Source organism: Tenrec ecaudatus, chromosome 8 (genome assembly GCF_050624435.1).
Source record: "Tenrec ecaudatus isolate mTenEca1 chromosome 8, mTenEca1.hap1, whole genome shotgun sequence".
Classification (NCBI taxonomy): Eukaryota; Metazoa; Chordata; class Mammalia; order Afrosoricida; family Tenrecidae; genus Tenrec; species Tenrec ecaudatus.
In genome coordinates this window covers 68,275,953-68,297,257 of record NC_134537.1, presented here as the reverse complement: position 1 = coordinate 68,297,257, position 21,305 = coordinate 68,275,953, and the positions used below count along the sequence as shown (strand labels likewise).

Here is a 21,305-nt window from a genome sequence, read left to right as displayed (position 1 = left end):
AGAAATGATTTTATATTGAGTCTTAAAATATACCGAGAAAGTAATCACAAACAAAACAAAAGCATCGAATCTTGGGCTGAGTAAACAGCATATGGTATCAACAAATAACATTCAAGGCAGAAAATCATTGGTTGTGAAAGAGTTAAGTAACCTTCTTCAGTAATTGATCTGTGTTACTTTCATGATAACAGAATTTCTTGTTTGGATCTCTCATTAAATCCTCCTAGCTATGTCTCTTGTTTCACTTCCCACCATAGGGAACCCTACAGATGGTTGGGGCTTCTCCTTCATTCGCCAGTCAGGGGAAGTCAGTTGCTGGTCCTCCTGCTCCTCCCCCCCACCCTTCCACTGAATGTGTCCTCTCTCACTTGTCTGAGGACAGGAACTATCTTTCATTGATTGATCCTGCATATCTCAAACCTACATGGATAAAGAAATAATTCTTTGATTACAGTTCAAAGGAATCTAGGTAACTAAAATCACACATGATTTTCAGCTTTTAACATTTAGTTTGCATATCTTAACTGTCTAAAAATGTAAATAGATGCAAGGAGAACCCTCCAGTAGGACTTGTATAGAGTTATAATCATACAATCCCCTTTTCCTGAGTACACTCCTGCCAATTCCCAGACAGAGGAAGCGTAGACATTCTAAAGACCTGCCCTGGCCTTCAGGGATGCTTTCCCAGCAGCAGTTTCTGAGGAGAAAGTCAGAAAGGTGAGCACAGCACCCACAGAGGCATTAGAACACCGTGGGACTGATGCCAGGTGCTGTGGTTTTCTGAGTTCCTAAGCCATAATCTAGATTTATGTTGCAGCACAGTGCAGGGGACATTATTTTGGCAGAGGCCTGATAGTAAAAAAGCTTCAGGAAAGCACCTCAACTTGCTCAGTGAGGTCTGTGATCTTGCCACAAGGTGAATCCTTCTCAGAAGGATTTGGCAGCTTTGACGGGATCCTGTTTCACAATATTAGAGTAAATTGGAATCTGTAACAAATATTAGACCTAATATGTACACCTGGTAGAGAAATGGCACGATGCTCACAGAGGCTCTCAGCACTTTCTGTTAGTCCAGGTTTAGAGATCTCATTCATCCACAGGACTCGGTCTTTCCCGACAGCCCACTATACGTGCTAGAATACTGTTCCGCACACCCATACGACTCACTGTCATCAAGTTGATTCCGCTTCAGTGAGGATCGCAGAGCACTAACCCTTAGCAATCAGAGACCTTTATGGTGAGTATATATTTACACCAGAGTGCTTTCCATGTGTAACTTTTGCTCATTAATACATAGTTCACATTAAAGATAACATGAATTTGCATATGATTTCAAGGAAATTTTCTTTAAGAACAAGGTAGAATTGCTGCTGCGAGTTTCTGAGATAATAACTCTTAACAAAAATAGAATTTTTTTTTCTTCTTTGCAGTGGCTGGTTTCAAACTCCTCACCTTGTGATTAGTAGCTGTGTTAGTCTGGGTAGACTGGAGAAATAAATTCATAAACATGCATATGTGTATAAGAGAGAGTTTTATATAAAGGGTACATTAAGAAAACATCCCAACCCAGTTCAATCCAAGTCCATAAGTCCGATATTAGCCCATATGTCCAATACCAATTTATAGAGTCCTTTTCAGACTCATGAAACACATGCAATGATGCCAAATGCAGGATGATCATAGGCCAGTGGGTTGGAAGTCTTGCGGATCCAGTGGCGTTGTAAGCATCTCACACTGGCAGGGGTCTCTACCTGGCGTTGCTCCTCCAGCTCCAGAGGTCTTTTTGCATCTGGGTAGGTCCTTGTGGTTTCTCCAGCTCCCGGGGCATAGCAACATGTGTCTTGTCAGTAGAACATTGTCAAGGGAGTGAGCAGAGAGGGAAAAGTGTCTCCTGCCTCCAAGGAGGAAATACAGGAGTTCCCAGAATTCTCAGGAGAAGTCCAGGCCCACACAGAGACCTCATTGGCTATGATCCAATTGATCAACTGGATTCCACCCCTTCACTCCTCATCCTCTCACGTCCCAAACTGACACCAGGTTATGTACCTACCACAGCTGCCCAATGTGTAGCCACTGGTGTAGTTCTGAATTGACTCAATGGCAGTGAGCTAGACACACATCATATGTCCACAACGTAATCCTTGTAACCTGTGCATATTTTACTTTACATGCCAAATAGGGTCTTTGTCCATGCGACAGAGTTAAGGTTTTGCGATGAGGACGTGAACTTGGATTACTTGGGGGGGGCTCAATGAAGTTGCTGTAAATTGGAGGCAGGAGAGGCGGAGTCAGAGCACATGAGAGACAGAAGCAGAGGCTAACGTGAAACAACCAGTCGTCACCGAAGGGAGTCTGCCCTTAGCAGCTTTACAAGGCCAGGAAGAGAATTCCCCTGGAAAGCGCCTTGCAGGGACACAGCCGTTGATCTTGTAAGATCTGTTTTAGGATTTTGACCTGCAGGACTGTAACAAATTTGGGTTGTTTTAAGCCCCTAAATTTGAGGTAATTTGTTGTAAAAGTAAAAGGACACAAATGTACCCATTTGCAGGCTCTCTCGGTTCCAATTGCCTCTCTGAAGAAACCCTAAGGAGGCTTAAGTAGTGCAGAAGTTGTCCTTGAAGTAGTATCCTATGTTGGTGATGGGCTTTCGACCGTCCCACAGAGAAGTGCTATTGGGCAAGCATTGGTCTGCTAGCCTCCAGGTGGATGTGCGCGGAAGACCAGCCCACCCTGTTCCCATAAAGATGACCAGGCTCGGAAACCCTGTGACTGGAGTTGACTTGAGGGCAGTGCGTTGGGTCTCTAGAGAAGCACTTCATCATTCAAGGATACTCTTTTGACAGCCTTCTGGAGTTCCAGGCCTGTGTGCAAAATCTAATGGAAGCTTCCGGTTCTTATCTGCCTGTGACAATGGACACTACTCATTTCCTTCTTAACATTTTTTCTTCTCATTTCTTCAGTGGTTCCCTACTTTGTTCTGGCTGCTCCTTGAGAAGTCCCTTTGCTTACTAAATTATCGATGCTCCCAGTCCTCCTGTGCCCTCCTGGCACCTTTTTGTGTCTTTAGGTTAAATTTCCAAGTTTTGTTCCTAAGCATCAGATCAGTGCTTATTTCAGAGGCACCTTGAATGTAATATGTCTAAATAACTATGAGGTATAAAAGTTGGCTGCTAACTGGAAGTTCAATGTTTCAAATATCAGTCACTCTGTAGAAAAAAAAATAGTAGCCCATTGCTGTCCATATTAAAACCATAGAAACCCTGTGAGACAGTTCTACTCTGAAGAGAATAAATTTTATAGCCATGGGTAAACTACTGTGCCTATTTCCCTTTGATCTCCTAGAGATGAACCAACTGTCCTCAGAACAATTATCGTTGGCTTTCACTTTTTCCATGGACTTTTTGAAGTCCCTCCATATATTGTATGCCTCCAGCCTGGTAGCTTCTCGGGTTTCTGGGGTCAGTAAAGGAGTTACAGTATGTGCTGCCTCCTGGAGGGCACCTGCGTAACTGCCTGAATCTGAAGAAACGGTCTCATCCCACCGAGTCCACCATCAATTATTAGGGTCATCTGTGCCCTATGATTACATTACCTCCATGTTGCCCTTTTGATTTCAGTAGTACTCGAAATACATGGTATGAACAAATGATTCAAAGCAAAAACTTATTTGATTGTTTAAGAAATAACTGATTTCTCTACCTGCGTTTTTTTTTAATCACATGTTCAAGGCCTTTTGAGATCAAACATCAGGGCTGACATGATTTTGCATTCAGAGCACTTAGTACACTAACTGATAGAGAAAAGAAAAACCCAACCCATTGTTACTGAGGCACTTAGTACACTAACTGATAGAGGAAATAAACACCCAACCCATTGTTACTGAGGCACTTAGTACACTAACTGATAGAGAAAAGAAACACCCAACCCATTGTTACTGAGGCACTTAGTACACTAACTGATAGAGCAAAGAAACACCCAACCCATTGTTACTGAGGCACTTAGTACACTAACTGATAGAGCAAAGAAACACCCAACCCATTGTTACTGAGCCATTTTTACTTATAGGATGGAGTAAAACAGTCTATAAGTGTTTCAAAGCTGTAAATGTTATGGAAGTAGATGGCCAATATCTTTCTCCTGTGGGGTGACTGGTGGGTTTGAACCAATCACCTCTGGGTAGCAGCCAAGTGCTTTAACTGCTGTACCACTAAGGTTCCATAAGACTGTCATGTAGTGACCATTTAATAAATACTTATAAAACAAATATATTTTTAAAATTTGAACTATCAGTTAACTTTCAAAAAATCTTATGTTTTAAACACTATCTTTAAAATCGCAAATGACCATGTGGTGGGCTTCTACTCAAGTCCTCCCTCCACGCAAGGACGCTTTATTCCATTAATCTGGCATTGTGTGATGCTCTCTTTCTGACATAATCGCTGAAGACAAAGTGGGTGCATAAGCTGATGTGATGAAGAAAGTTGATGGTGCCAGGCTACTACAAGATATAACATCTGGGGTCTTAAGGGTTTGAAGTTAAGCAGGCAGCCATCTAATAGGGAAACAACAAAGCGCACAGGGAAGAAGCACGCTGGTCTGTGTGATCATGATATGTTGGTAGGATCAGGTATCAGAAGATCTAAAACAAACAACCATTTTGATGTGAGCAAGGGTCAGAATGAAGACCCAAAGCCCATATGTAATCAATTGGACATCCACGCAGAAGGACCACAGGAAGGGATGAGGCAGCCAGAGTGCAGAATAGCACTGCTGAAACACACAACTTTCCTCTAGTCCTTTAATGCTTCCTCCCCCCCCACTATCATGACCCCAGCTCTACTACTAATGTGGCTAGATCAGAACACGTACGCTGGTACAGATAAGAGCTCTTGGTACACACACACACACACACACACACACACACACAAATCAGGACCGACAACCCCTTCAGGACCAATAATGAGAGTAGCGATACCATGAGGGTAGGGGGAAGATAGGGGAAGGCAGGGGGAGAAAGGGGGAACCGATTGCAACGATTGATTCATGTACAACATTCCCCTGCCCCGACAAACAGCAGAAACATGGGTGAAGGGAGATAGCGGATGGTATAAAATATGAAAATAAAAATAATTGATAAACGAGGGTGGGAGGGTGGGTGAGGGAGGGAGGGAAAAAGAGGAGCTGCTACTACCAAGGGCTCAAATAGAAAGAAAATGTTTTGAAAATGATGATGGCAACATTTGTACAAATATGCTTGGTACAAGTGATGTATGGATTGTTATAAAAGCTGTAAGAGCCCCCAATACAATGATATATTAAAATTTAAAAAGAAAATGACCATGTGTTACTTTTTAATTGACTTCTTTGTTTATTTATATTAAATTATTCAAACATTTATAGTGTTCCATTCGCTTGTTGGGAAATGCATGCATTCCAGTGGAATAATATGGTGCAATTAATTTGTGGAAAGCTGATCAGATGCTCTGATTCATAGCACTATAAGAAACAACCTCTCATGTCAGAGACTTGGCATACTTATAGATCCCTCACATACATGACAGGCTGAGTTGAGTTTTCTGATATCTGGATTTTATGGCTTGCGAAAAGCCAAGCTATTCCCTTTCATGGGAAGATCTAGTCCCTCCACCCCGACCCCCAAAGTACTTTCTGAGAGTATTTTAAAGCCCTTTGCTTGTATTCTTTCGTGCCCCAACAATCTGGGGAAGGGTGAGTGGGTGATGAGGTGCTCAAAGGCCAGGTGAAAGAGAGAAACCCAGAGGTTTGGGAAGATCTATAAACGACACAATCAGTTCCTCAGTATGACTTGATTTCAAAGATGTGCTGCCAGGCATACATACCACCCAGTGAGGATGAAGTGCATCGCCCTGCTTTAGAGGCGAACACACCTGCTCACTGTGCTAAGGAGGGCACCAGAACCATGGACTTCAAGAAACACCAGTGCCCGAAGCCCAAGTCACCTTCGTGTGTCCTTCGGTATTTTATGAGTTCACAGTCTTCTTTGCTACATTGACTAACATAGTTTATCAGCACTCAGATCAATTCCATTTCCACTTCTAAAGTTCAAATTCTTTACTTTTCAAATTCAAATAAAAAAGAGGGTCAATGTCTCTTTTGGTAAGTTTGCATAGTATTCACGCAGAAAATTGACCGAGCCACATCACTGACAGAAAGAAGGTTAAGGCAACACATTCAGACCATTTGAAAAATGTATCAGGCTCTCACACTTGAATAAAACTTGTGCTTTAAAGATGTAATTTCTAGATTGGATCCTCAAATGAGAGGATTAAATGCCCAGTCATAGTTCTTCAAATTGAGACAGATCAAGAAATAAATGTAACAACAGAAACAAAACCATAGTATGAAAATAAAATCAAAGCACAGAAGAATGTTTAGCCTACCTCTGATAACTCAAGGTGCAGAAATATAGAGGAACACTTTTTTTCATATGTTAGCAAATATCTATCTCGGAAACTGGGAATTATTGAGTGCCCTTGAGAGACAAGTTGCTATAGAAATATAAACTATGAAATAAAAATGTTTATGGCTGTCTTCTCAGTCATGCTTCACATAGATTTTCCTGTTGTTTTAATGACTTTTGGAATCAGTTGTGGCATAAGTTGAGAAAAATTTTGACCCAGAGAAAAATCATTATAATCTAATTTGATAGCATTTTCCTCCACAATATCAATAACATTCCCTCCCAAGAAAAATCGGTGAAATGCATATTTAGACAAGTAAATCTATCTGATAAATCATTTCACAGATGAGAAAGAAACCATGTGTGAAATGAAAGTTAGATGCTTTCAAAACCACTTCATTTAACGAGAGGATACTAATCAATATGTAACGTTTTTTCATAATGAAAGAAACAGTAGGATGGAGATACATTTATGATGGTGGGTCATATTGCCTCACGTTGTATTCCATTCTATTTCGGTTCCCTGGGGATAAGATGAAGAGCCCGTTTCAGCCGGATCACCACAGGCCTGTAAGGCTCAATGAAGAACCCCAGGTGATCGTGTGCTCCCCAAGCAAGCAGGACTTCCAGGGCAGCAACAACTTGCTGACGCTTCTAAGAAAACTTCTAATACATATTTTAAAATTCATAATCATCCTTTGTGCTCACATTTGAGATTTAATTTATTAATACATGAATGTTAATATTATAGATCCACATTTATATAAAGCGAGGCAATTTAATAAGACTGTTATTTTCTTTTCCAGATATGTAAAAAGAAACCTACATAAATTAATGATATTATTAAAAATAATCACTTTGTCATGCTTTTGAAAAGAATTTCGTTTGAATTAGTTTCAAGAGCTAGTTTAGAATAAGCTAGTAAGATAAAGTCAATTTGGTAAATCATTTATCTCTGTCACACACATTCATATTAAGAAAGTATAATTACTATGTATTAGTGTTAATATATAATTTCCAAGTACTAAAATAAAAATGGAATTTGAATGAGTAAGAGACTCTGAATTCAATTGGAAGTTGAAGAATGTGAACATTGCCATATTGGGCATTCTTATCTTATTCCTGTATGTTGTTTTTGTATGCTTTTACAACTTTAACAATTTTCTGTTATTTTTAACTACTTTGTTAAGCATATTTTACTGCATGTTGTTTCACTTATACTTAGGTAAGAAAAGCATAATTTAAAAATATATAATGCTTAGAGGAAAACAATAACAGCAAGGAGGAGAATTCATGTTGATCTGTACCTATATTTCTTCAAAATACCAATTTCCAATTTAACAGTGCTAACTTCTGTCAGGAAGTTTTCATTTACCTCTCTGATCCTCAGTTCTTTCCATTACGCTGACACTCCCCATATATTATAAACTAAGGTAGTTAAGATTTTGTGTCAACTTGGCTGTGCCAGGATCCTCAATGGTTTGCCACTTAATACCCACTAATCCCACGTAATGCTAGCTCCTTGAAGGCATGGCCAGCTGTCAATATAATATTAGACTGTGGGAAAAGCTGCTGGCTTTTTGTTGGGTCTGGACCTGCATCTGGTTCACTGACCTCTTGTTATTTGAAATAGAGTCACCTGTCTTCCGTACTGCCCACCAATCCTGGGGGCCGCCCGGGGCCTGTCATTTGACCGGACGACTTTGGATTGATTTGTTTGCCTCTGCAGCCCCTGGAGCCTGTCATCTCCCTGATGATCTTGGGCTCATCAACCCCAGCAGCTATGTGGCTCCAGGGAAACCTGCAGTCTAACCTCTTACCCGTGGACTTGGAACTTGACCATTTCTAAAAATGTGTGACCCACTCTACAGATATAATCCTGCCTTTGTAGAGAACCCAGCTAAGCCATAAGCTTGCTTTTCATATTAATTCGATGCACATACTGTGGGAATACTAAATGTAGGTGGTAAAAATTATATACACATAAATCAGAATTTTAATTTGAGTTTCGTTTCGTACTAGTTCTTACATTTTCTCCATACAATCTCTGTTTTATTTTTATTCTCTCTGTAATGACAATCCTAAAAACAGTAAAACCATCTTCTACTAGGTAATTATTGTTCCAAGGCATTTATGAAGACAATAAAATATCTAATTGGCACTTGCTCATGATAGATACTCAACAATATTGGTTGGCTATATCAGTAATGATCTTTTAAAGTGTTTTCTAAAAATGCAAGGATTGTACAGCTCATTCCCACCCGGAGTTTCTAATTTGCTCTAATATCGCAGTTCTTTTTCACCGAGGGCCAGTGCATGAGCGGTGACCATGCCGTCCCGGGGAGAAGGAACATGGGAAATGGCTCATCTAAGAGGCGAATTGGCAGCTCAGGCCTCATCACACACACACTGGCCCCAGGTCGCAACTGGATAGCAGTCAGAGTTTTGCATATTTCACTAGAAGCGCCTCCATCACACCTGCTCGCTCCATTTCCACAAAGTTGTATTTTGCAAATACAGCGTGCCATGACCTAATGCTTATCCTCCTGGAGAGCCCAAGGTCGACTGGTCAGAGAGTATCACACCGATCTCTTTTGAGGTTCAACAAAACAGCATAAGAAGAAGACTGTCCATACGTAGCTTTTTGTAAGAAAAAAAATCTCTAAAAGTCTTAAATAAAATTTTAATAGCGACTACTCTTTTGTGGACACTTCAGACAACCAAGAGTCAAAATCTTATACATAGGCCATTGTGGACTAGGGTTTAAATCCATATTTTCCTCTCCTAACTATAGATCATCCAACTAAATCGTGTCCTTTCAAGTGCAACAATAGCGTATATTTTACACATTGAATATAGCTTGGAATGTGCCTTCTCTTAAAACTCTTATTAGCTGCAGCACGCAAGCTCCCGGAGAGCTATTTATGGCCTTAATGACATACTCCTTCCTGAGCATCCCTTTGTTCCCTTCGCCCACTCCCGATTACATGTCTTCTGGTTCCTGGGGCAACTTAGCATAAACAAAGTGCATTCCATTTCTTCCCAAACTGCCCCTTACAGCGCCGTTGGTCCTTCTGCAGCTTTCCAAGTCTTATGATATTCAGATTACCTCACTTTTTGACATTACCTTATTCCATAGCTTATCTTTTTTAAAATTTTTTTTAGCATTTATAGGATCATGGAACAATTTTATTGCTTGCTGTATTTCACGGATTTCTCAAGGCCATGTATATTCATTTCATTATATAAATAACAATAGTGCAATAAAATACTATGCAGTGATATTTAGGTTAGGTGGTAAATTTTCAATGAGTGGGCTTGCTTTTCCATGAGAACTGAGGGGAATTGTGACATTGAATCCTTCAGCTTTACGATTATTAGTGAATTTACATTAATGATTGATTTGTTTTGCAACCATGAATCATGTTTATAGATATGCTTATCATGCAACAGTGATTCAGGCTGGACATTGCTAAGAGGAGCCTAGAAGTCGTTACCTGTGGATTGGAATTTTACTGCAATCTATTAAATTTTATTCTTTGAAGCATTACTTTCCAAAAGTCAGCACTTTAAAATGCTTTCCTGTACAAACTTTACAAAAATAATACGTGACTATTTAAAAGAACCTTAACATTTTGTTATTACTTTTTAAGAGACATAAAGTTTACCTACAAAACAAGCATTTCCAAATACCACTTAAAATATGATAATATAGCAAATGAAATTTACAAAGTTATCAGATATTTGGGTAGTAAATTTTACCTGTAATACAGGTGCCTCCTGCTTCCCCTAGGATAAAGAATCAAATACACCTGTAAGTATTCCATGATGAAGGACAGAAAGGGCATTCTTTTACCTGCTGTTGACCTGATGGTTGAGGTGATGTTGGAGGATGTCATTGCAGGAATACATTCATCATCTTGGGAGTAACCAGCTTGAATAGCCCGAAGGTAACTGTGACTTCTTGTTCGGAAACATCCAGGGAGATCAAGGGCATCCATGGCCTGAGATTCAACTTCACTAAAGACGGATTCACACACCGATTCAAACTGCCCATTGATCTCAGCTTCACTCATCTAGAATAATCAATAGTACATTTGATACCAGTGTTCAGACAGTGTTAACCGTGTTACAAAAGCACATGTGATTAAGATTTATGTCTCGATAATCATGTGCAATCTTAAACCTTTTGAATAATTCATTTGAAATCAGACTGAGGGATTTGTTGTCTTTAGGGAATAGTTTATTGGATTATTTCTTATAATATTCAGCCAATTCTCAAATTCTGATGAAAATCTAGCCAATTCTCAAATTCTGATGAAAATCTATAGTACCAGGGCAAAGCATACCAGGATGGCGAATCGATTGATGGCTAAATTTGAGAAAGGTAGTACACTTAACGTTTAGGAACGCATCTGGTACAAAGTAAGTGTTCCCAATATGATTCCTTGCTGGAATTCCCTTACCTTTCCCAGCCATTTACAGCACAGATAACTCTGGAATTTGAGACTATGTAATCATAAATAAATGAACGTTTAAGAAATGTAAGCTGCTTTCAGTCATTTAAAAAGATGTGAGAAGTTACAATCCACTTGTTAAACCAATAAAACATCTGGCTTGTAAACGAATATACTTCCCACGACTAAAAACAAAACAAAAAATAGGAACAAACACCAACCACAAAACCAAAAAGCCAGACTAAACCTGCCACCGTTGAGATGATTCCAACTCACGGTTACTTCCTACATCACAGCAGCACATATCTAAATCCAAACAAGACAAGCAATAGTGGGAAGCAATATATGGAATCTACTGCAATCCCATAATTTCCCCCTTTTCTAGCATAGGAGATTAGTATAGCTTTTTTTGTTTGGTAGATTAGCAGAAAAATCAATTATTTTCAAACTCGATGTTTCATCTGCATCAGCACAGTAGTCTTTCATGGGCACAGTCACCCTTAGAACTGAAAAGCCCCAACTGCGCCCACACACTGTGCTGTCTGCGGGCAGTGGAGGGATATCTGTGCATTCGACCAGCGGGCGAGTTGAAGGGTCTTTGCTCAGTGTGGACAGCTATGTGGAGGACATACTTTCTCCTGGCACTTAGGTGTTTTTCATGAGTCAAATCTAAAACTTTCAAATGGAAATCCAATAAAGCAAAATATTGTATAGACAAAGGTGTAGAGACCGGGCAGAGCAAAGCAATGAGAACCTGAAAGATGAAACTAGGGTGGTGACATATAGATGCCCCCAGACATTCGCATAAGAGGCCCATGGATTCACCATGGACAGAGATTAGGGAATGGTTTACTTAATTCGGACAAAGGGAGCTTTGATAAATAGCTTGCACCTAATGATTTACCTATTACAGATGTATTGTGTGTGTATTTTAAACATCAACCTGTAGATACCAGGAGGATAAATGTTCACAAAATTGACAAACGAGCTGCGTGGAAGGAAAAGAGTAGCAACTAGGGGAGGGCAGCAGCCACGGGCTGTTTATGAAGGGCCCACTGTGTCCAGTTGACTTGCCCCCCAGGCTTTCTCCTTGCCTCTCCCTTCTTGCTTATAGGGAAACCTGGGAATCATGCTCCATGCCACTGCTCCTTCATCCTACAAATCCAGTTGGTCCTGGGTTTTTTTGGGGGGGGGTGGGTGGGGAGCAGGGTTGATTCTCCATTCTAAATCCATCCGGCTAAAACCAACCTTAATATTTAATCTTCTCTGCGTCGGCCAGCTCCATTTCGTTGTCACGCTCTGCCTGCCTCTTCCCTAGTCTCTGCCTCCCACCACAAGAATTCTCATGGTCTCTGCCCATTTCGTGAGCGTCTTTCCCCGAGTGGCAGCCTTCAAGCAACGCTCAGCCCTCAGGACCCGGCCCTTGCTCCCTCTGAACTTACTCCTCACCCCAAGTTCATTGGGGTCACAGCCTCAAGTCATACAAAAATAATGCAGTCTCCCACCATGATTTGAACTAGCGTTCCCTTTGCTACAAAGTTTTCCTCATTTGAACTTCGCTCCTTCTTCAGCCCCTTCAGCAGCTCCGTGGACGTGTAACCTTCTCCAGGAGGTGAGCCTTCCCCATGGTCCTGCTGGATGCTTCCGCACAATCCTATGCACGCCTTTCCCCTAAGCCCGCACTGCCAGTTTTTCATGCAAGTGTTTCCTGCTGTAGTTTTGCCTCTACTCTAAAGTTTGAATGCCAGTTCCTTCCCATCTGGATCTCTTCCTCCCAGCCACGCCCCTTCCCTCCATCTTCCCTTCCTCTCCTCTCCCGTCATCCTCTCTCCTCTCTCTGTAAGTTGAGAAGAAAGAAATGATTATGTCCTTTATTCTTCTTTTTGAGTTCTCATTAGTAAGATCTGGAAAGTACTAACAATTTTCTGAAACCCATGAATTATTCTGGCAGATAAATTTTTTAAAAATGTGTTTTTTCTAAAGCCAGATTAGTTATTTTTCTATCATGGTTCAGAGAGTCAACAAGATAAAAGAATCAGATTCTACCTGCAGGAAAGCAAATTCTATACACTTAGACCACTTGTGAACTTCTATAGTTTTACCCAGATTTATGTATATATATATATATATATATATATAAATACATATATGAGATAGAAAAATGACTGCTTTCATCCTGAAGTGCCCAGTGAGCAGAACTCTAGAGATTATGGAGGAGGACGCCGAGGTGAATTAGGGGACAGGGCCACTTGCCAAGCTCTAATGTAATAAAGAATGAGAGAGAACGAGAGAGATAGAGAGTACATGCTTGAGTGAGATTTTAGCTTGTGTCAGCATAAAAGACCAGAGGAAAATGAATGGGAGGCGGAAATCTAAATGGTTTGAGGATTTCTGATCTGGGATGGGATCACACAAATTGAGGGCAAACAGAATCAAGACATTCCCAGCTTCATGGACTCCCATCTAGCGGACTGTGCTTCCAGTAAGTCCATTTAACCTGGCTGGGACACAATTCTCAGTGTTTAGATAGCTATGCAATACAGTGATGCAATTTGCCAGGTCACGGCTCTGATATGAGGTAAGGCTGTGGCCTGCATTACCTTTTGTCTCACAAGATATAAAAGGTAAAAGAAGTGAGCCGAGAGAGCAAAGAGCCCACGGCAACCAAGGAGAAAGAAGGCCCAGGAGTGGCACTGGTCTTAGGGACTTGGAGTCCCTGCATCAGAAAGTTCATAGACCGCAGGAAAATTGATTCCAAGACACTTGGAGCTCTCCAAAGAACCCTGGATCCACAGATGTTGAAAGGAGGCAAGGATCTAGCCCAGAGGCAATAATAAAAAAGGAAAAAACCCCAAATCACTGCCATTGAGTCGATCCCAACACACAGCGACCCTATAGGACAGAGCAGAATGGCTTCTGAGGGTTTCCAAGGCTGTAAATCTTTCCAGGAGTAGAAAGCCGCCTCTTTCCCTCTTGGAGTGGCTGGCGGTATTGAAGTGCCAACCTTGCTGTTAGTAACCCAATGCATGACCACTACACCACCAAGAAAATCTTCCCCTAGAGCTGGTACCCAGAATTTGGATGTCTAGCCTTCTAAACTGTGAGCAGGTGGATTGATGTTGGCTAAAATCACCTACTTGTGGTGTTTCTGTGTGGCAGCACTAGAGAACGAAGACATGTACCTAGTGGGTAAATTCTATCAGAAACACTCATACTGGTATGAAAATATGACAAATTTTGGATTATATACTTGTCTCCATTGAAGCTTTCACTTACGTACAATTTTACCAAACATCTTAGACCATTTTATGACATTTACATCAACAATGCAGGTTAGGTAGCTTGAAAAGGCAAATACGTGAATGATGTCACTAGCCATGGTTATGGAAGGTTTGGGTGGAAACTCTTCTGCTAAGCCATGGCTCCTCCTGCCCGCTCTTCTTTAAGAAGAGATCCTAACCTTCGCCCTTCAAAAGTCTGACTTCTCAGCAAGGACCTCTCAGCTATGTTCCCAACTACAAATCCTACCAGTGAGGGCCCAGAGAGGAAGGTTACTCCTCCCTCCAAACCAATAAAAAGTGGCTGGGAAGTGGATCACTTATGAATCTAGAGTGGAATCCAAGATTTGAAATGATGTGTTATCTTAGAGCAGATGTCTTCAACTCATTTGAAGGAGACTTGGCAAGCTTGATATGATTTCACACTCTTATCAGAACCGTGGCCAAACACACTAAAGCTATCTCATGGGGATGGAAAGGCAATTGGATAAATGATAGCAAGGACCACCAGGGCTTTGATGTTACAGTGAGGAGCTTACTCTGTTTTGTGACCTCTAACTCAGACCTATGACTTAAATTGCTTCCGAGAGTGAGCAGCTAAGTGGGAGAGTTCTCAATGTTGAGGCTGGAAGCTACTGGATCATAAAGATAACTGTCTGGCTGCAGACAAGTGCTTTAAATAAAGCTATTGGGGGCCTTCCTGGGGAGTCCCTGGAAGTTAATGTGCTTGGCCACTAACCAGAAGTTCGACAGTTTGAACCCCCCCAGGGGAGTGCACAAATACATTTCTGGGCATTTGCTTCCAAAAGATCACAACTACTCAGAACTCTCTGAACACAGTTCTACTGTGAAACCCTGAGGTTTCCCTGGAGGGGCGTGGGGTGGGTGCGACACCTCTTTGGTTGATTTGGTTTGGAGGCTTCCTGGAGATCATGTCAGATGATACTTGAAAGGAAAATTTTTTTAAAAAGGGGTTTCAGTCCCATGAAAAGAGTTTGTTTTTTTTCTCGAGACATTGAGGGGTAATAAAACAAGGTGATCTGAAACTGTGAGGCAGGCAAATACCTTCCAGCTCTCCTCAAACCTCTGTCTTTGTCCTTGACTCTTGCATCCGTCCCAGGGGAAATACAAATTGAGAAGGTGGTAGACTTCAGAATTTTGAATGAACAGAAACAAAACCAAAGCAAACGTTCTCTGCTCCTGGACCCTGTGGGCTCAGGAAGATGTGTTTGGGCGGAGCCTCGGGAAAGGTGCACAGCCCTCATCCGAGGGAAGATAAGAGCCTTTCTTGAGCTTGAAATATTGTATTTGGCCTCAAGAGCAGTGTCCATTTTCCACTCACTGAACTGTCACATCTGTCTGATTACAGATGCTTACACACTCTTGATAACATTGTGAGTCACAATATTGTAAGACTGAAATAAACAAGAATGAGTGAATTAGCCTGTATCAAGGTAGCATTTCTTCAGTTTCAACTGGGAGGTACATTAGGTCATAGAGACACTGAAAATCAGGTACAGTGTATATAGAGTGATGATCAGGATTCGAGCAGGTGATAAGATATCCATTGATAATGGGCAGTGATAGGCCAGACCAAGATGTCTTGAATCGGTCCAATCACATTGCTCTCTTCCTCCTACCTTCTTTGACTCCCCTATGGAATCTCTCTATCTCTTTCAGAGAGATAGAAGCCAAAAGGTTGAGTACTAGGTTTGAGAACTGAGCAATATTAGCTTTTGGAACACCCCACTACCTCACATCATAAAAGCATGATATATTCTGTCTTCCTTGGAGAAGATTAAGGCCATGAAGTAGTATCTGTCGTCGGGAACACCAGCCAGCCACTGTCCGACAGGCTCACCCTGGGTCTGCTCTGGCCTGGTTTTCAGGCCTGTTAGTAACAAGAATGAGACACCACAAGAGCATCTGCTCAGTACCTAGAGGGCTGTGATGAACAGACGGCTCCGAGGTATAGTTTGTTCATCTCTGTGCTTGACTTTAGGATCTTTAGACAGGGCCTTGAATCCCCATTGTGCCACTGGCTGTGAAATAGTAACTTTCACACGGGCTTTCTTTAAGGAGAAGCGTGTTGAGATCAGAAGCTATGTGTTTCATTCTGCTACGTTCCTGAGTTCCCAGCAAAGCACAGGGTAAGACCTCTAATTCATACTTGTTCAGTGCCTGCATCTGTCAGTGGGGATCACAGTCGTAGTTTATGGTGCTGTGCAAGGGATACAGAACTGAACCTAGTCTCTCAAACCCAGTTCTAGGAATATGGTTCCCAAACCCATTGCCATTTAGCAGAACAGAACTGCTCCACCTGGCGTCCAAGGCCATCGAGAGTTATGGAAGCCGACCGCCACATCTTCTTCAGTAGGGTAGCGGGAGGGTTCAAACTGCCAGCCTATCTCCAAGCAGCCAGTGCTTAATCAATGTGCCACCAAGGCTGCTTCAAGAATTTGGTAGGTATCAGCAAGTTGTAATCATTATTATATTATTGTTTGTCCTATTGAAGATGAGAAAAGCTTGATTCTATGCGCATTTAAGGGCTATAAAAACTTGGGTACTATCCTGTTGTTTTTTTGTAGTATCCTGTTTTATGTAAGACAAAGTTAAATAGAGACATTTAACAGTGTACATTATATGTGAAATGTTTAAAATTTTAAAGTTAAATAGAGACATTTAACAGTGAACATTATATGTGAAATATGTAAAAATTTTAAGAATGTTAAAAACATTTTAAAATAGAAAGTATGAATAAAGTAAGACAAGAACATTCTGTGTTCTCTAAAATTTTAGGGGCTGTCATTCAGAGAATGTTGAATGAAGTCCCATTCAACATCCTGACAAATGGTGAAAATCAAATCCTCCGGGAAAGGCCAAGTTCAAACAGGTAGGCCAAGCAACACCAGCCCAAACACCTGTGCATCCAGAGCAGGTGTCAGCAGCACTCCGAGTCACCTGTTTACCACTCACGTAGGTTTAATGGAAATCGCTAGCACTTTCTGTGCGATTCTCCCAGCTAAGAGATTTTATGGGTAAGATCAAGTCTCATTCCATACATCGGTGAATAAAGATTTGCTTTTTAATTCATACATTTCAAGCTTTCAGTGCTAGTTGCATGAGAGAATTCGAATGTTTGCGCAATTCCCTTATGTAAGCCAGGATATTAAACATACCTAAACATTCTTTCTAACTGCTTTCCAACAATTTATTCATAGTAAATACTTTTATTTAAACAACGCAAATGGTGAATATGCACATGGACTTGCCAAGATGGAATACATAGAAGTCATATCGACTACATCTGTGAGACAACATGACGGAGAGGCTCAATATCAGCAGTGAAAACCAGACCAGGGGATGACCATGGAACAGACCATCAATTGCTCAGATATAAGTTCAGGTTGAAGCTAAAGGACATTAAAACAAGTTCACAAGAGCCCGAATACCACCTTGAGTCTAAACCATCTGAATTTCCAGAACATCTCAACAGACAGATTAATGACATTAATGAACATTAATGACAGAAGACTTGATAAACCGTGGGAGGACATCAAAAACATCATTCATGAAGAAAGCAAAAAGAAATAAAGAAAGAATCAAAGTAGAGGCCAGAAGAGAATCTGAATCTTGTTCATACTCATAGAGTAGCTAAAGCCAATGGAAGACAGGATGGGATCAAAGAGCTGACCAGACAACTGCAAAGAGCGGCCTGACCAGACAGAGCTGGATAGCACAGGAGATGCACAACAAACTAGACTTAGAAAACCAAATGGAAGAACATGCTCACCATTTCCTAAACTTAAAAACTCAAGGAACAAAGTCAAGCCTTCAGTGTCAGTATTGAAAGGTGCTCTGGGCAGAATCGAGAGAAGATGGAGAGAACAGAGTCACTGAACAAAAGGAACTAGACAACAGTCACCATTTCTGGAGGTAGCACATGAGCGAGGACCAGTGGTATTGAAGGAAGGAGTTCAAACTTCACTGACTACATTAGCCCAAACCAAGTCTCCAGGAATTAATGGAAAACCCATTGGAAAGTTCCAGTGAGCTGACGAAGCACTGGAAGCGCTCATCTAGACATTGAGAAGATAGCTCCTTGGCCAACTGACTGGAAAAGACCGGATAAAATGCTCAAACTTGAATGATGCCATCGCACCCAAGCACAATTTTGCTAAAGATCATTCAACAACAGTTGCCACAGGACATTGAGAGGGAATTGCCAGAAGTTCAGGCTGGATTCAGAAGCGGACACGGGACAAGGGCAATCATTATGGACATCCGGTGGTTATCAGCAGAGAATACCAGAAAGATGTTTATTTGTGTTTCCTTGATTGTGCAAATCATAATCATACGGTTGACTGCGTACACTGTAATATACAGTGCATGGCCTTAAGAAGAATGACAGTTCCAGAACACTTCATTGTGTTCACGAGGAGTTTGTACATGTAGCAAGAAGCAGTTGTGCAAACAGAACCAGGGAATACTGCATGGTTTAAGTCAAGAAGGGTGTGTGCCAGGGTTGTATCCTCTCACTTTAGTTGTTCAATCTGTGTGTCACACAAATTAATCAGAGAAGCTGGATTATATGAAGAATAATGTGCCATAAGGCTCGGAGGAAGTCTTAGTAACAACCTGCAAAAAACACTGAAGATAGTTTTGAAGATGACACAAGTTTGCTTGCTAAAATTGAGGAGGAACTGAAGCCCTTGCTGATGAAGATTAATTATTGCAGCCTTCGGTATGGGTTACAACTCAATGTAAAGAAGAGCCACATCTTCACAACTGGCCCAATAGGTGACATCATGGTAATTGGAGACAAGGTTGACTTTGTCAAGGAGTTTGTTTTGCTTGGATCCACAATCAATGCTCATAGAAGCAGCTGTCAAGGGACCAAACGACACATTGCAATGGGTAAATCTTCTGCACAAAACCTCTTTAGAGTGTTGAAGAGCAGAGAGAATACTTTGAGGACCAAGGTGCACCTGACCCAAGCCACAAGTTTCTCCATTGCTTCGTTTGCATTTGAAAGTTGAACATTAAATAGAGGAAACTGAAGAGTTGATGCATTTGAACTGTAGTGTTGACAAAGAATATTAAATGTACGTGGACTGTTAAGAGGACAAATCTATCTGTGTTGGAAGAAGTAGGGCCAGATTGCTCCTAAGAGGCAAGGATGGCAAGCCTTTTTCTTACATACTCTGGATATCTTGTCAGGAGAGACCAGTTCCTGGAGAAGGGCATCATGTTTGATAAAATGGAAGGCAAGCAAAAGAGAGGCAGGCCCTCAAGGAGATGAATCGCCACAGTGGCTGCATCCATGGGTTCAGGCATGGGAATAATTGTGAGGAGGGCCCAGGACTATTATGTATGGATTGGAGCGGACTCAATTGCCCATAACACCAACAAGCTTTTTTCCCAGGTTTCTGTGCTAAAAGGAACCGAAGTTGAAGTTATGAAACTCAAATTAAGAGAAAAGGAAATCTCACAAAAATTTTTCCCCCCTCAAAGATTCTCAAAATATGTCATTTCTTAAATGGATTAAAAGCATTCAGGGGGGGAAAGCAGAAGAGAGGCGATCAAGAAGCTCAACCTTGGATATGCTTGCAAACCAGTGGAGAACGTTTGCACACTGCGTGGCTCTTGTGGTACCTAATGCTCATATGCCCTCCTTTCCTCTTTGCCGCATCAGCCGCTGCACCGATGGCTGAGAGAATCAGAGTCCTAGATGCACAAGGGGTCTCAGCAGATTGAAGCTGGCGAGAGCCCAAACACTGGCTCTGTTGTCAAAATGCAAAGGCAAGGCTTTCAGGCGACAGCTGTCGCTTGCCAATTACCCTGAGAGGCAGCCATGCGTTTGTCCTCTCAGGAAGAGGACACGGAGACAATGGGCCTCACAAAAGGATGCCTAGTGTCAGGTTTTATGAGTCAACTGCCTTCTCAATGTCTGCTGCTTCCTCCACCTGTGACTGCTTGCAACCTGCTTCCGCTCCAGTCCTTCCTTTGCAAGCAGTCTTTGGCGTCTTTACTTAGCAAAGTTCAGCCGGTCTCATATGAGAGTCACTTGCTTTTATTCGTTATTTCATCTTTGTTTCTTTTATGTTTAAAAATAATAAGATGTGTATACCATGCAATTGGCCATGCTAGTCAATCTTAGCACGCACCTTGGTGGCAGTAATTAGATTCACAACATGACCTCCAAACAGAAACGCCTCTATACCCACTAAGCAACACTGCTCTATCCCCCATCTCAGATGCTCACTTTTATTTTTCCACATGAGGGAAAAAAGGAGGGCTAGCCATGAAGACCAAAGTTTAGTCACCAAGTGCAAGTATCTCAGACGCCCACAGGTGTCACCGATTCCTGCGTCACCCTCCGTCACCTAGAACGGCCCTCTCCCTTCCTGTGTTGGGGAGTTTGATACGGAATCACTCAATGGAGTTGCTGGTTTGACCCCCCCCCCCCAAAACCCTGCCAGGGCTCCTGGATATTGTAAGTTCCCGTATACGGTGCTTTTTAGAGTCAAAAATTGAGTTCTACTTAATGTTATTTTCTAGAACTCAGCAATAGGCATGATTGGGAATTCTAAATTCCAAAGCCCCCCAAAAGACATAAAACACCAAACTTACCTGCTTTGCCATTATTCATCACGCGGAACATTTTCAGATAGAAAAGGACACGAGGAACTATTTATTTTTGTAGACCCTATTTGGCTTCCCTGTGAGCATACTGCTGAGAGAACGTCTTCTGCTTTGTCACAATGACTGCAGGACAGACGGCCTTTGAAGGTTGGATGAGAACTTTTAGAGAGGTATTCATGGCATCTCAGGAGCCGGAGCTTAGGGGACCCTGTGTGGGGCTCCTAACAGCAAGGCCAGCTTTTCAGAGCAACCGGGCACCCTGCAGGAGCAAGACAAGGCTGTCTGCCCCCCACAGATTGATCATCTGGGAAACCACAACGGCGCAGTTCGAGTCTCTCCCGGAGAGTCGCCGTGCGTCAGAATGGACTCCATGGCGCTGGGTTTTGGGGTATGATATCTATTTAATTAGAAGCTGGTTGTTAAAATCAAGTGAGACAAAGTAAGAAACTGCGAGCACCTGCGGTGACATCACTTTAAATCTGTTTA

General features: G+C 41.7%; 1 protein-coding gene across 1 annotated transcript in view; it reads right to left on the bottom strand.

Moving 5' to 3' along the window:
* Positions 1 to 21,305, bottom strand: part of DLGAP2 (DLG associated protein 2) — a 287,488-nt gene that overhangs the window by 72,272 nt on the left and 193,911 nt on the right. The window contains exon 7 of the mRNA XM_075557186.1: positions 10,296 to 10,515. Within this exon, the coding sequence (XP_075413301.1) occupies positions 10,296 to 10,515 (220 nt within the window). The remainder of the gene's footprint in view (positions 1 to 10,295; positions 10,516 to 21,305) is intronic.